Genomic DNA, 14,791 nt, shown 5'->3' on the forward strand with positions numbered 1-14,791 from the left:
TTAGAAACCTGTAAACTGTCTTCTGTCTCTATGACTCATCTCTTCTGGAAATATGTCAGTTGATAGACATCTGGTTTGGCCATCGTGGCTGATGAGGCCATGAGCATTGGTGGGCGTGTGTTTGGCTGCCTAAGGAAGCAGAGGATAGCAAGATTGATGCTCAACATCGATGTCTATGCGGGAGGAAGCGGAGGGATGTGAATCTGGGGAGCCAGGCAGGGCCTGACCAGCCTCTGGTGATGCTATGGGTCTGTGGCTTTGAGATCACTGACTTAATGCTTGCATTTTTACTTAATGCGTCATCCTTACCTGCTTGTCCTATTACTGGCTCAAGTCATGCCAAGTCTCCTTGCTTCAGTGTCTCCATTTGCAAAGTGACATCACTGAGCTACATGTAATCAGCAAAGGTCCTTTCTTGCTCTGAAAGTCCGTGGCCTATAAAGCCGAAGTTTCAAGTATTTTTGCTGTGTGCAATCGATGCTGGCCATTTCTTGGTCTTACTGGTGGATGGTTTGTGTAAAGTGTGAGTTTCATTAGCCCTCTTTAGATGGAAGGGCACTTTCTATGTTGTTTGCCTCTGAAAAGCTGTGTTTTTAGGACCTGTAACTAAAATACGACTTCAGAAATCAGTGCTTTAGAAAATGTTTCAATAACATTAGTAGAAAATAGCCTAAATTATTTTTAGCCCAGTGGGGTGATTAATAGTAAAAGAAAAGGTCTCTAAGTTTCAGAAAGTTACCAAAGATCCTTTTCCTTGAAATGAAGTTAAAAGGTCAGTCATTCACCAAGCATTTTGAATCTTGAATGTGAAATTAAACTAGCAGCATGTGAGGAAATTAGCTCTCAATTTACAGAATTAGTCTAAAATTTCCTTATTCTTTTAAACAGTAGGAAACAACAAAACGAGGTGGGGGTTCTGTGCTGAATAGGTTCAAGTCAATGTGACACAACTACAGTCATCTGAGAGGAGGGGCCTCAAATGAGAAATGCCTCAATAAGACCAGGCCTCAGGCAAGCCTGTAGGGCATTTTCTTAATTAGTGATTGATAGGGGAGGGCCCAGCCCGTTGTGGGTAGTGCCATCCCTGGGCTGGTGGTCCTGGGTTCTATACGAAAGCAGGCTGAGCAAACCATGAGGAGCAAGTCAGTAAGCAGCACCCCTTTATGGCTTCCACATTAGCTCCTGCTTCCTGGTTCCTGTTCTGCTGGAGAACAGACACCGTGACCAAGGCAACTCTCACAAGGACAACACTTAATGGGGGCTGATTAGGCATACATTTTTTGCAACCTACTTTTTAAAATAAGGGTTCAACCTCTCCTCAAGCCCACCACCCAGCAGAGGGAGTGGAAGAGAAAAGTTATTAGGATGTGGGGGAAGTAAACCTGTTTAGCAATAGTTCTTTGGGGCCGAGTTCTATTTTCTTTGGCTGCAATTCTGTCCTATAGCAAATGCCAAATACCACTCAGGAGCTGCAGACCAATCCTCTAGGCAGATAGACACCACACATAAACCACCAACTACAGTTCAATCCTAAAGAAACCACAGGGCTCGCAAATTGGTCTGATTCGAGGCCACAGAAGCAGCAAGCTGCCACAGGAACCTCATGAGTAGTTCTTGCATGAGTTTCTCTCAATGGCAGCATTACCACACGTTGAACTCAACAACACTATGTAAGGCGAACTAGTACATGCTTGTTGTTGGGGAAGAATAGCAAGGTAGAGCAAACCAAACCAAGGCTCAGTGATCATCTCACTCAGTCTGTGGGGTCATATTTGTACTTCTTCATCATTGGTCCTTTCACATGCTTGCTATATCAAAACATCCTTTCACTGTGTCTGCTTCAGGAAAACATTCTTTCCCAAGTCGACTCCAGCAAAGCATCCTTTCACCTGTGTGCCCTAGCAAAACATCATTTGACATAATCGACTTTCCAAAGAAACTAGAAGCTTCCATTTCAGGACTGCTTACAGGTTCAGAGGTTCAGTCCATTATCATCAAGGTGGGAGCATGGCAGCATCCAGGCAGGCATGGCGCAGGAGGAGTTGAGAGTTCTTTTTTTTTTTCTTTTTTCTTTTTTCTTTTTTTCAGAGCTGGGGACTGAACCCAGAGCCTTGCGCTTGCTAGGCAAGCGCTCTACCACTGAGCTAAATCCCCAACCCGAGTTGAGAGTTCTCCATCTTCATCTGAAGGAAGCCAGGAACAGACTGAGCATCCTCAGGCAGCTAGGAGGAGGGTCTCTGAGCCCACCCCACAGTGACACACTTCCTCCAACAAGGCCACACCTTCTAATAGTGCCACCCCCTGGGCCAAGCATATGCAAACCACCACAACATGCTGTGAAAAATGGTAACTTTTGTTGAATGTGATTGGAAGATATGCAGTAGCAATTTTTTTCTATTCTGTTCTGCCTGTTCTGTCAACTGTGAGAGAGTGTTACAGCTGGGTCTTACACACTGTGAGCTGAGACTTCCTGGCTAGCCATCTGAAAGCTGAGGAGTCCAAGATGGAGGGTCTCTGTGTCACCAGACCCCTTCGTTTATTGTAACATGCAGAAAGCTCTGTGTTGGGGAGAGGGGAGGAGTGAGAGGGGATCACGGGAGCTGGGCTCAACCATTTTTTCAGGATCTCACTCTCAGAACAAAAGCATTGTCTACTCATGAGGATAGAGCTGTGGCCTACCCACCTCTCAATACTCTTGAAATGGCGATTAGGTTCGAGAGACACAAAACATTTAAACCACAGCGTCTTCTGACCCTTCTGTGAGTTTGAAATTATTTCTATCTAAAAATCCAAGAAAGGTGTTGGCTTGAGTCAGTCATTGTAGCACAGGAAGCACTCAACGGTGCTGGAGTGACGTGAACTCATCGCACTATCTATCAGTATAACTTGTAAAGCATGGCTTCGTTTGGTGTAGCTCTCCCAGAGGATTGTACATTTTGTCAACATAAATATTAGCAGGGTTCAGTTGTATGTCAGGGCATCAGGAAGCTCACTGGGCATTAGGACTTAAGGCGATATTTGAGTCTTGGTTTTAAGGTTGACACCTGAGGAGAGTCAGCCGCAACCGACACAGGATAAAGCGACAAGGTAAACACAGGAAGAGTAGCAAGGGAGCAATCCTCAAGATGAACTTGGGGGTGGTGTGGTAGAGAGGCATGGCAGCAGGGTAGGGCCCTTCCACTTGGTGGGGTGGAGGGGTGGGGAGAGAGGATTCCACATAAAAGGACTAACAGGCTGAAGCAGGTGGAGGCAAGCGCTGAGTCCTGTTGTCTGTCTGTCCCACCACTGGGGGCGTTACAGCCCACTCAGGAGAGGCAGAACGTGTGACAGGGGTCTCCAGGTGTCATTCTCTGCAGAACCAGAAGGGATAAATTCTGAAGAAGGGAAGGTTCCACAGGGGTTTTGGCCAAAAGGGCCAAAGTGTTACAGCTCTGCAAAGAGAAGCCTGTAGCCCATGCAGGGCAGGTAGCTGGGGGGTTTCTCCGACTACCGTTACCATAGCAGCTCCAATGCCAGAGGCAGCAGTGGTGACAGGCCACGGTGAGCAGTAGCAAGCAGGTGGTGGGAAGTAGCTATGACTGACAGGAAACAGAGGTGACAAGTAGCTGCAGACAGCTGGGAGCTGGATGGCGGCAGCAGGGCATGAGCACGACATGCTGGACCGATCCAAGGTCCAGCATGCTGGACCGATCCAAGGTCCAGCAATGAATGCTTCAGGAGAGAAAACTCTTCCCCAGAGTGTTATACCTCAATAAAACAGCCTCTCTCAGACGATTCTTGGTGAAATAACTCGTGCACTCTATTTTATGTGGATAGGGACCTTATAAACATTTTGGGAGTAGGGTGGGATCCAGGGGCAGATGCTTCCCATTGGCTCAGTCTGAGATGTCAGGGATGCTCTATTTGCATGCGGGAAGGGCTTCAGGTGTTGTCCCGGTGTGACTGATTGTCATGGCCCCCTCAGTGGGGTATTGTGGTTACACATTCCAGAACAGGTAGAGCTAGGCAAGGAGCTGGCCCACTCATACCCGCCCTTCTCAATTCTGAGATTCTCTGGGGTTTGGGTCTGTTCAACCTTACCAGTTCTTGTGTCTGGTGGCATGGTCCACTTGCCCCACTGAGCTGGGGTTCAGTAGGACTCTTAGCTATTTTGTATCACAGAAGCATAACATAGCCTTCTGACTTTCAGTGTATTATAGCTGAAGTATGTATGATTTTAGTTTAGCTAGGTAAATGCATAAGTTATTAGGACAGTATAAGGCTAACACTAGAGTGTGTGTGGTGCAAATGACCAATTGATCTTATTATTGGTAATGACTGCCATCATCATTACAAATGAGACTCCTTTGATCACTTTATTTTCAAAAATCTATTATTATTAATTTTAATATTATCGTGTAAGTGTGTATGGACATGTGTGTGCCTGGGCACTTGTGTAGAGGTCAAAAGGCAGGAGGTCAAATGACAAGTTCCAGAGACAATTCTCTCCTACTAGGGCTTGTAGGAATTGAATGCATTCGATCAGGTGTGCAAAGTGTTTTCACTCACAGGGCCATCTCATCAGCCCTTCTTACGGTTTTGATCACATTTGAACTAGACGTCAACCCCCTTTTTTAGGAACAGAAATTTTTAGAATTCTCAAGAGTCACATCTTGAACATATCAAGTTTGGCAGATCTCAGGTTGGGAGCACCAAGTGAGGGAATGGAGTCATCGTTTCCTAAAAACATCTTCCAATTTACAAATCATTACAAAAAAAGAGGGTATTTTGTTTTTAATTGCCATAATTGGTTTATATTATGAAAAGGACAGTCAAACAGCCAGAGGCAAATATCAAACACAAATTATGATCTTTGATTTTTAAAACTCAATACTCCCTCCGGATATGTATGGTTTACACACACTTGTAAGAAACACACTCAGATAGACATGTGCACAGAAGGGGACACACGGACAGCCTACAGAGAATATACAGGTAAATGTACTAAGCACAGTGTTCACCTCCAACAGTGGGTACAACAGTAATTTTAATGATGGGTCATTTCTGACCTGTGAAATTACATTGTTCAACAACAAACAACAAAACCCTTTCAACCGTCTGAGTACCCAAAGGCACAGACACAGTTATGTGATATATGCATTGACGCCATTTGACTTTACTTGGCATTTTTTTAACATAAAATTTCATTGCTGTGGAATTTGCTTTGGGGAGAATATTTTTTCCATCTTTATTAAATTGGGTATTTCTTATTTACATTTCAAATGTTATACCCTTTCCTGGTTTCCAGATCAACATCCCCTACCCATCCTCCCACCATTACCACCCTCCTAGCAAGAATCCTGTTCACTGGGGGTCCAACCTTGGCAGGATCAAGGGCTTCCCCTTCCACTGGTGCCCTTACTAGGCTATTCATTGCTACCTATGAGGTCGGAGCCCAGGATCAGTCCATGTATATAGTCTTTGGGTAGTGGCTTAGTCACTGGAAGCTCTGGTTGCTTGGCATTGTTGTTCATATGGGGTCTCAAACCCCTTCAGCTCTTTCAGTCCTTTCTCTGATTCCTTCAATGGGGGTCCTGTTCTCAGTTCAGTGGTTTGCTGCTAGCATTCGCCTATGTATGTGCTGTATTCTGGCTGTGTCTCTCAGGAGAGATCTACATCCGGTTCCTGTCAGCCTGCACTTCTTTGCTTCATCCATCTTATCTACTTTGGTGGCTGTATATGTATGGGCCACATGTGGGGCAGGCTCTGAATGGGTGTTCCTTCTGCCTCTGTTCTAAACTTAGCCTCCCTATCCCCTCCTAAGGGTATTGTTGTTCCCCTTTTAAAGAAGGAGTGAAGCATCTGCATTTTGGTCATCCTTCTTGACTTCTGTGCATCTAAGGTAATTCGAGCATTTGGGCTAATAGCCACTTATTAATGAGTGCATACCATGTGTGTTTTTCTGTGATTGGGTTACCTCACTCAGGATGATATTTCCCCGTTCCATCTATTTGTCTATGAATTTCATAAAGTCGTTGTTTTTGATAGCTGAGTAGTATTCCACTGTGTAGATGTACCACATTTTTTGTATCCATTCCTCTGTTGAAGGGCATTAGACTCTTTCTAGCTTCTGGCTATTATAAATAAGGCTGCTATGAACATAGTGGAGCATATGTCTTTGTTATATATTTGGGAATCTTTTGGATATATGCGCAAGAGAGGTATAGATGGGTCCTCAGGTAGTGCAATGTCCAATTTTCTGAGGAACCTCCAGACTGATTTCCAGAATGGTTGTACCAGTCTGCAATCCCACCAACAATGGAGGAGTGTTCCTCTTTCTCCGCATCCTCTCCAGCATCTGCTGTCACCGGAGTGTTTGATCTTAGCCATTCTGACTGGTGTGAGGTGGAATCTCAGGGCTGTTTTGATTTGCATTTCCCTTATGACTAAAGATGTTGAACATTTCTTTAGGTGCTTCTCAGACATTCGGCATTCCTCAGTTGTGAATTCTTTGTTTAGCCCTGAACCCCATTTTTTAACAGGGTTATTTGTCTCCCTGCAGTCTAACTTTGTGAGTTCTTTGTATATTTTGGATACAAGCCCTCTATCTGTTGTAGGATTCGTAAAGATCTTTTCCCAATCTTTGTTGGTTGCTGTTTTGTCCTAACAGTGTCCTTTGCCTTACAGAAGCTTTGTAGTTTTATGAGATCCCATTTGTTGATTCCTGATCTTAGAGCATAAGACATTGGTGTTTTATTCAGGAAAATTTCCCCAGTACCCATGTGTTTGAGATTCGTCCCCACTTTCTTTTCTATCAGTTTGAGTGTATCTGGTTTGATGTGGAGGTCCTTGATCCACTTGTACAGGGTGATAAGAATGGATCAATCTGCATTCTTCTACATGCTGACCTCCAATTGAATCAGCACCATTTGCTCAAAATGCTATCTTTTGTTCATTGGATGGTTTTGGCTCCTTTGTCAAAAATCAAGTGACCATAGGTGTGTGGGTTCATTTCTGGGTCTTCAATTCTATTCCACTGGTCTATCTGCCTGTCTCTGTACCAATACCATGCAGTTTTTATCACTATTGTTCTGTAATACTGCTTGAGTAATATTGTGTAATATTGCTTTCTCAGCCTCTAATGAAATGATCATGTGGTTTTTATCTTTCAGTTTGCTTATATAGTGGATTACGTTGATGGTTTTCTGTATATTAAACCATCCCTGCATACCTGAGATGAAGCCTACTTGATCATGGTGGATGTGTTCTTGGATTCGGTTTGCCAGAATTTTATTTTCCTTATCTTTTTTAATGACTAGTTGAAAATTGATTTTATTCGATATTAGAATGGCTACTCCAGCTTGCTTCTTCCAACTATTTGCTTGGAAAGTTGTTTTCCAGCCTTTCACTCTGAGGTCGTGTCTGTCTTTGTCTCTGAGGTGTGTTTCCTGTAGGCAGCAGAATGCAGGGTCCTTGTTGCATATCCAGTTTGTTAATCTATGTCTTTTTATTGGGGAGTTGAGACCATCGATGTTGAGAGACATTAAGGAATAGTGATTATTGCTTCCTGTTATATTCATATTTGGATGTGAGGTTATGTTTGTGTGCTTTTCTTCTCTTTGTTTTGTTGCCAAGATGATTAGATTCTTGCTTTTTCTAGGGTGTAGCTTGCCTCCTTGCGTTGGGCTTTACCACTTATTATCCTTTGTATGGCTGGATTTGCAGAAAGATATTGTGTAAATTTGGTTTTGTCATGGAATATCTTGGTTTCTCCATCTATGTTAATTGAGAGTTTTGCTGGATACAGTAACCTGGGCTGGCATTTGTGTTCTCTTAAGGTCTGTATGATGTCTGTCCAGGATCTTCTGACTTTCATAGTCTCTGGTGAGAAGTCTGGTGTGATTCTGATAGGTCTGCCTTTATATGTTACTTGACCTTTTTCCCTTAGTACTTGTAATATTCTTTCTTTGTTTTGTGCATTTGGTGTTATGACTATTATGTGATGGGATGAGTTTCTTTTCTGGTCCAATCTATTTGAATTTCTGTAGGCTTCTTGTATGTTTATGGGCATCTCTTTCTTTATGTTAGGGAAGTTTTCTTCTATGATTTTGTTGAAGATATTTACTGGTCCTTTGAGCTGGGAGTCTTCGCTCTCTTCTATACGTATTATCCTTAGGTTTGATCTTCTCATTGAGTCCTGGATTTCCTGGATGTTTTGGACCAGTAGCTTTTTCCGCTTTACATTATCTTTGACAGTTGAGTCGATGATTTCTATGGAATCTTCTGCTCCTGAGATTCTCTCTTCTATCTTTTGTTTTCTGTTGGTGATGCCTGTATCTATGGCTCCTTGTCTCTTCCTTTGGTTTTTGTCTCCCTTTGTGCTTTCTTTATTGTTTCTATTTCCATTTTCAATTCCTTCACCTCTTTGATTGTGTTTTCCTGTAATCCTTTCAGGGATTTTTGTGTTTCCTCTCTAAGGGCTTCTACTTGTTTATTTATGTTTTCCTGCGTTTCTCTAAGGGAGTTCTTCATGTCTTTCTTGAAGTCCTCCATCATCATGATCAAATGTGATTTTAAATTTAGATCTTGCTTTTCTGATGTGTTTGGATATTCAGTGTTTGCTTTGGTGGGAGAATTGGGCTCCGATGATGCCATGTAGTCTTGTTTTCTGTTGCTTGGGTTCCTGTGCTTGCCTCTCTCCATCAGGTTGTCTCTGGTGTTACCTTGTTTTGCTATTTCTGACAGCGGCTTGACCGTTCTATAGGCCTGTGTGTGAGAAGTGCTGTAGACCTGGTTTCCTGTTTTCTTTCATCCAGTTATGGGAATAGAGTGTTCTGCTTTCAGGCGTGTAGTCTTTTCTGTCCACTGCTTTCAGTTGTCCCTGTGGGTGGGAACCAGAAGCGCCTGCCTCTTTTTCTCCTGTGTCCCTGTGCACAGGAGACCCGGTAAAGCTAGGGTTTTTTTCTCTAGATTCAGAAATGTGGGCAGAGTGTAGTTTCCTCTGGTTTCCCAGGTGTGTCTGCCCCTCTGAAGATCTAGCTCTCCTGCCCATGGGATTTGGGTGCAGGGAGCTGTTTGACCGGGTCCATTCAGATCCAGGTGTAGTCTGGACCGCAGGGCTCCTCATGTGGTTTTTTTTTTTTTTAGATTTAAAAAGAATTTTTAAAAACATACATATCTATATATATATATGCCTGTCTGTGTGGGTATGTGCATCAGGGTGGAGTGCCTGTGGAAGCCAAAGTGGATGTTTAGATCCTGTACAAAAGCTACAGGATACAGTGAGCCTCCAGATGTGGTGCTGGGAACTGAACTTCGGCCCTGTGCAAGAGCAATGTTCTCTTCTTAACTACTGAGCCCCAGTGTTCTGGAGGATTTTCAATGATAGAAATGTTTGTGCTGTTTAGTTCAATTCACAAAGCAGAAAACAAGACATGTTACTTTTGTAGCTTTTCTTAAACTATGTCAAAACAGAAAATTAAAAGATACATGTGGAAACAAACGCTGAAAGGCCAAAGAACCAAAAATTTCAGCACTTTTCCCCCATTACTTACATGCATGAAAATATCATAAACTCATCATTTTATATAGTGTATGTTAATAAAAATAGAAAAAAATCCCTCCTCATAAAGTTGAAGTTAAACACACGCACATGCACACGCACGCGAGCGTGCTCACGCAATCACTAAAGTGAAAAGAAACACCATTCACACCAATGAATGTGTTAATCAGCATGCAAGTAAGATTTAAAACTCGTTGTCAGTGCTCAACAAAGGGCGCGTGTGGATGAAAGGCAGGGGAGGCAGGAAGGTTGAGGTGCTCTTCCCAGGAGCCATGTTGGTGCGGGGTGGGGGAGGAGAGTTGGGATAAACCTCAGCTCTGTAATAAAGAGAAGCTGCCCCCCTCGAGGACAGCGGAAGTCCGCACTTTTCTTTGTAAAAATTTCTGGGCTTTCAGAAACACACGCGGGGCAGAGGAGGTGATGAATGTATTCCTAAGAGGTAGTTTTTCGATGGAAGATCGCTGACGTCTTATAACCGTTTTCGTACTTGTTTTTATCACAGACTCCTTTCTAAGCAACTCAAGTTTGCGGTGATTCAGTTCAGGCCTTCTGAAGAGACAGCCTCTTAAGTTTATGAGTGACTCAGGTAACCGTCTACTACAATTAAGCCTCTTTGTGTTAAATATCCTTCTTTGACCAATGTTCTCAAAGACAAGTGGACCCGTGAGTATGCACCCCGGTGTCACTGCCCCCTAGTGCCTGCAATGAGAACTGTGACTCTGTCCTACCTGACACCCCCAAACGGGATGGAGATGTCTTCCCTCCAGCAGAACTGGGGTTCCACTGCAGTGGTTCTTGGTAGGAGACAAGAGGCCTATGTGAAGGTAGGTCCCCAGGCGGGCTGTGCCTCTCTGACGCCACTCACTGCTGCCATGCCTCTGGCCAGGCTGTTAGTGCTGGGACCAGAGTCAGAAGATTCTGGTTCTAGCCAGGGCTCTCATGTTGCCCCTTAGAGATGCTCCACTTACACCGTTTGTTGGGTGAGAACCCTGGTTCTAACACTACCTTAGTTCAAACCATCCCTCTCTCCAGGATTAGATGTTAAGCCTCCTTGCAGGCACAGAGCAAACCTGCCCATCTATACCCTCCTCAAACTTGGTCTTTGAGTTCTGAGGCACACTCACTTGGTAAGAAGGTGAACATTACTTTGGTCAGGGCCAGTGACAAAAACTTTCCCGAAGGAAAGCTTTTCTCTTGCTGTGAAAACTCTGGTTTTAGTAGGAATGAAGGTGCAAAATGCCGGACGTGTAGCCTAAAGTCGAGAGCGGCTTTGCTCTCTGGCTGAGCACTTTAAAGAGATTAAAAGAATTATTAAAAACAGGATCTAAAGGTCTGTCTAGGAAGACTCTTGAGAGCTCGTGAATAACATACGTATATGCTTGAAGGCTGCAGAGCTCCTCTGCCTGGTGGGTGTCAGTGACTCACTTCTCATCCTGGCCACGTACCACAGGGGATGCAGGGACAGATCAGATGCCTGCCTTAGGTGGACGCTGTAGAGACTAAGTTGGATGACGGTAGGACATTTTAAATGAATAGGTGCGGTATTGTTTTTTTTGTTTTTGTTTTTTTTTTCCCCGGAGCTGGGGACCGAACCCGGGGCCTTGCGCTTGCTAGCTAAATCCCCAACCCCTAGGTGCAGTATTGTTAACACGCTTTAGAGACGGTCATTTCAACATCCTCAGTAGAAGGAGGGGAATCACCTCATGGGCTGAGAGAAAGATTGAGCCTGTGCCTGGTGAATGGCACGTGTTTGGTCCCTAACAGGCAGTTTTCACTACTGTCCACACGCCTTAGACGTGGGTTACCAATGGCAAAGTCCAGCTTATGTGACTTGAAAGCACAGCACTACTACTCCGCCTACCCTTGCCTGGAGAAAAAGACCTCCTCACATCGGGACAAAGCCAGCGTGCTGCCGGAGCCCGGGAACCGGCCGGATGTGGTTGTAACTTGGCGGTTTCCTAGGCCAGACAATTGTTCACTCAGTACTTAGCTCTCCTCTTCAAATATTAGATAATGTACCCGACACAGCATAACTTTCCCCAGTGGTAATAAAATCCTTTTCATTGTGGTGGGAAAAAAAACCCTCCCACTAATCACAGCTTCTGCTAACTTCTGCTGAATGTCAAGTACTTCCCGGGCCTCTGGACTTTAAGCTGATGGGTGTTTTTTTTTTTTTTCTCTTTAGCCTTTATGAGTCACATCCTTTGGTTTTGAGTCTTTGCTCAGCCTACTTAATGGAGAGCTTTTATATTTCATTTTGGCTCTGGGGCTCAAACTTGGGAGCTTGTAATCCTGGGAAACTCATCTGCTACTGACCTGCCTTTCTAGCTCCTTCTTTTTCTCTGTAAACTCCCTTTTGTGGGGCGGCTTTTACACATACAATGACAAAAGCCTGCTGGTTAGGGATCTGTATCGAAGTCTCCACATTATAACAAAGGTCTCGGGCCAAAGGACAACGGTTCAGAGCAGAGCAGCAAAGCTGGAGTCACTGCCTGTATCCCCAGTGTCAGCCGGAAACATCAGTAAGAAACGAATGACCTGTGAGGCTACACCAGCCTCTGAAATAAGAGAAACTCATCAAAAACAATGACCAGGGATTTATACAGAATGAACAGTTAGGGCGTGTGGGCAGAACAGAAATTCTAAGTAAATATCTGTATTTGTTTTTTTTTTTTTTTTTTTTTTTTGAATGAGAAATGTTGTCATTGGTTTGGGTGTTTGAACGCTTGGTTCCCAGTTGTTAGAGTCTTACTGCTGTGAACAGACACCATGACCAAGTCAACTCTTATAAGGACAACATTTCATTGGGGCTGGCTTGCAGGTTTGGAGGTTCAGTCCATTATCATTAAGGCCAGAACATGGCAGCATCCAGGCAGACATGGTGCAGGAGGAGCTGAGAGTTCTACATCTTCATCTGAAGGCTGCTAGCAGAAGACTGACTTCCAGGCAGCTAGGGTGAGAGTCTTAAAGCCCCAACCCACAGTGACACACCTACTCCAACAAGGCCACACCTATTCCGAAAGGCCATACCTCCAAAGAGTGTCACTCCCTGGGCCAAGCCAATACAAACCATTACGTGGTGAATCTGTGTACGAAGATTATGGAGCCTTTAAGACAGCTGTTCTCAATGCCTTTGCGACTTGTATCCTGGATATCAGACATTTACATTATGATTCACAACAGCAGCAAAATTACAGTTATGAAGTAGCAATGAAATAATTTTACTGTCGCAGGGGTCCCCACAACATGAAGAACTGTGTTAAAGGATCACAGCATTAGGAGGGCTGAGAACCTCAGATTTAGGAGACGGAATCCGGAAAGAAATGGGGCCAGGCAATAAGACTGTGCAGCCTGGTCCCATTTCTTGCTCCTGTCTCCTGCCAGGGTAGACTGTGAACCTCTGGATCCGGGAGCCAAAATAAACCCTCCTTTGAGTTGCCTTCATCAGAGTTTCATCACAGCAACAGAGTAACGAAGACACTCTTCCATCCAACGTGGCTTTCATTCTGTGTGGGGAAAAAGTACACGTGGAATTTTGGCACGGAAAAGTTCTAACTGTGTGACTGAGTGTGTTATAGAGACACATTGAGGAGTCTGATGCCATTGTTGATTGATGGATAATGGTGACATCATTGATATGCCTTTTGAATTTGTTGGGCTATGGGGTATATAAGAAAGATACCTTGAGTATAGTTGGGAGAAGGTGTTCTGGGTGGGCCTGGTCCCAGCATCTGGAGCAGGTCATTGCCTCTTTGCTGTATCTCAGTCTATGGTATTGCTCCTGTGACTGAGGAGAGGGAATGGGAAGGGGGGACTCATTTCCTTTACTATACGTAGATCCAGCGTAGATCCAGCCATCATGTGGCCTCAGGGACAGCAAAGAAATGCTCAGGTCGGAGGCAATGAAGAGGAGACTTGAGCAGAGTATTTATCACCAAAAGAGAGAAATAATAAATTTTGCTTAAGCTGATGTGAATTTTATGTTCCCAAGGTTGTGTGCTTGCAACAAAGCCGGTAGACATTTAAATTGGGTTTTCAGGCTGGCAGCGTCCCGAGTTTGCTACTTTACCTGAGTGGAAATGCCTCTACTCCGTTTTTATGACTTTAGCAGACAGGAAGTCATTACGGCGCATCTTAAAAGCACACTGAGGATTTATGTGTATTAACATCTTAATTTTGCTAAGTGCCGTGAGTCTTGCTTTTACTCTCCTGCTAGAAGATTGCTGGGAAAATGACATCTCATTATAAAAGTTAAGAATTAACGTCATGGGCTGGAGAGATGGCTCAGCGGTTAAGAGCACTGATTGCTCTTCCAGAGGTCCTGAGTTCAAATCCCAGCAACCACATGGTGGCTCAGAACCATCTGTAATGGGATCCAATGCCCTCTTCTGGTGTGTCTGAAAACAACTACTACGGTGTACTCATATACATTAAATAAATCTTAAAAAAAAGAATTAACGTCACAAATAGCATTTCCATAAGCAAGAACCTGTCTTCCTGTAACCTACATTCATCTGTATGTTTAAACCAGCATTGTCCCCATCTCCCCGTGTGTGTGCACATGTGTGTGTATGCACATGTGTGTGTGCACATGTGTGTGTGTGCACGTGTGTGTGTGTGTGCACGTGTGTGCCTTCCAGCAGTCATACATATCTTCAGAAAATACTGTTGTTGTATAAAATAGGAATCCATCCATTCAGATGGACTCACAAGGAAGAAATGTGAGGAAAAGGAAACAGGACCTCACCGATGAAGTGAAGACTAGAGTGTTCTCTCCTCACCTCCAAGACAGTCAACTTAGACCCACTTCTTTCCTCATCCCAGGGCTGTTCTTTTCTACTTCTTTAGAATTCTATGTTTAGTCCATCTGGCTTTGATTTTGTACATGCCCACACTGGGCCGTTTCAAAACTTAAGGAATTATCGTATGTTTGCTTAGCTGACTGTTTCTTTGGGCTCCCAGGCCATTCCCCACGCATTATAGCTGCATTTTGTTATAGTTATTTGTCAAAATTATTTTCTTACAACTATCTGTCTGCTTTGCTGTCCTTCCCATGGGATAGAATTCTAAAGAAAAAAATGTTCTTCGTGTCCTTGTGTCCACAGTGACTAGAACAGTGAGTTCTCAATACATCCAGAAAACGGCTAATGATTGAATGAAAGAACGGAAACGTCGGGTGAAACCCTTAATTCCTTCCTTCTCTACCTGCCACCCTCCCTCCCTCTCCTCCCCCTCCCTCTCTCCCCTCCC

The 14,791-nt window shown here is 44.1% G+C and overlaps 1 protein-coding gene across 8 annotated transcripts in view; it reads left to right on the forward strand.

The window, feature by feature from the left end:
• Positions 1–14,791, forward strand: part of Slc44a5 (solute carrier family 44, member 5) — a 296,716-nt gene that overhangs the window by 58,620 nt on the left and 223,305 nt on the right. For 3 of the 8 annotated variants that reach the window (XM_087629445.1, NM_001439688.1, NM_001439687.1), the window contains 1 exon segment: positions 10,044–10,127. The exons of the other annotated variants lie outside the window; for them this stretch is intronic. In XM_087629445.1, coding sequence (XP_087485571.1) covers positions 10,115–10,127 — 13 coding nt within the window. In that variant the 5' untranslated portion in view covers positions 10,044–10,114. 8 annotated transcript variants of the gene reach the window in all.

Source organism: Rattus norvegicus, chromosome 2, assembly GCF_021556685.1.
Source record: "Rattus norvegicus strain SHRSP/BbbUtx chromosome 2, alternate assembly SHRSP_T2T, whole genome shotgun sequence".
Taxonomy (NCBI): domain Eukaryota; kingdom Metazoa; phylum Chordata; class Mammalia; order Rodentia; family Muridae; genus Rattus; species Rattus norvegicus.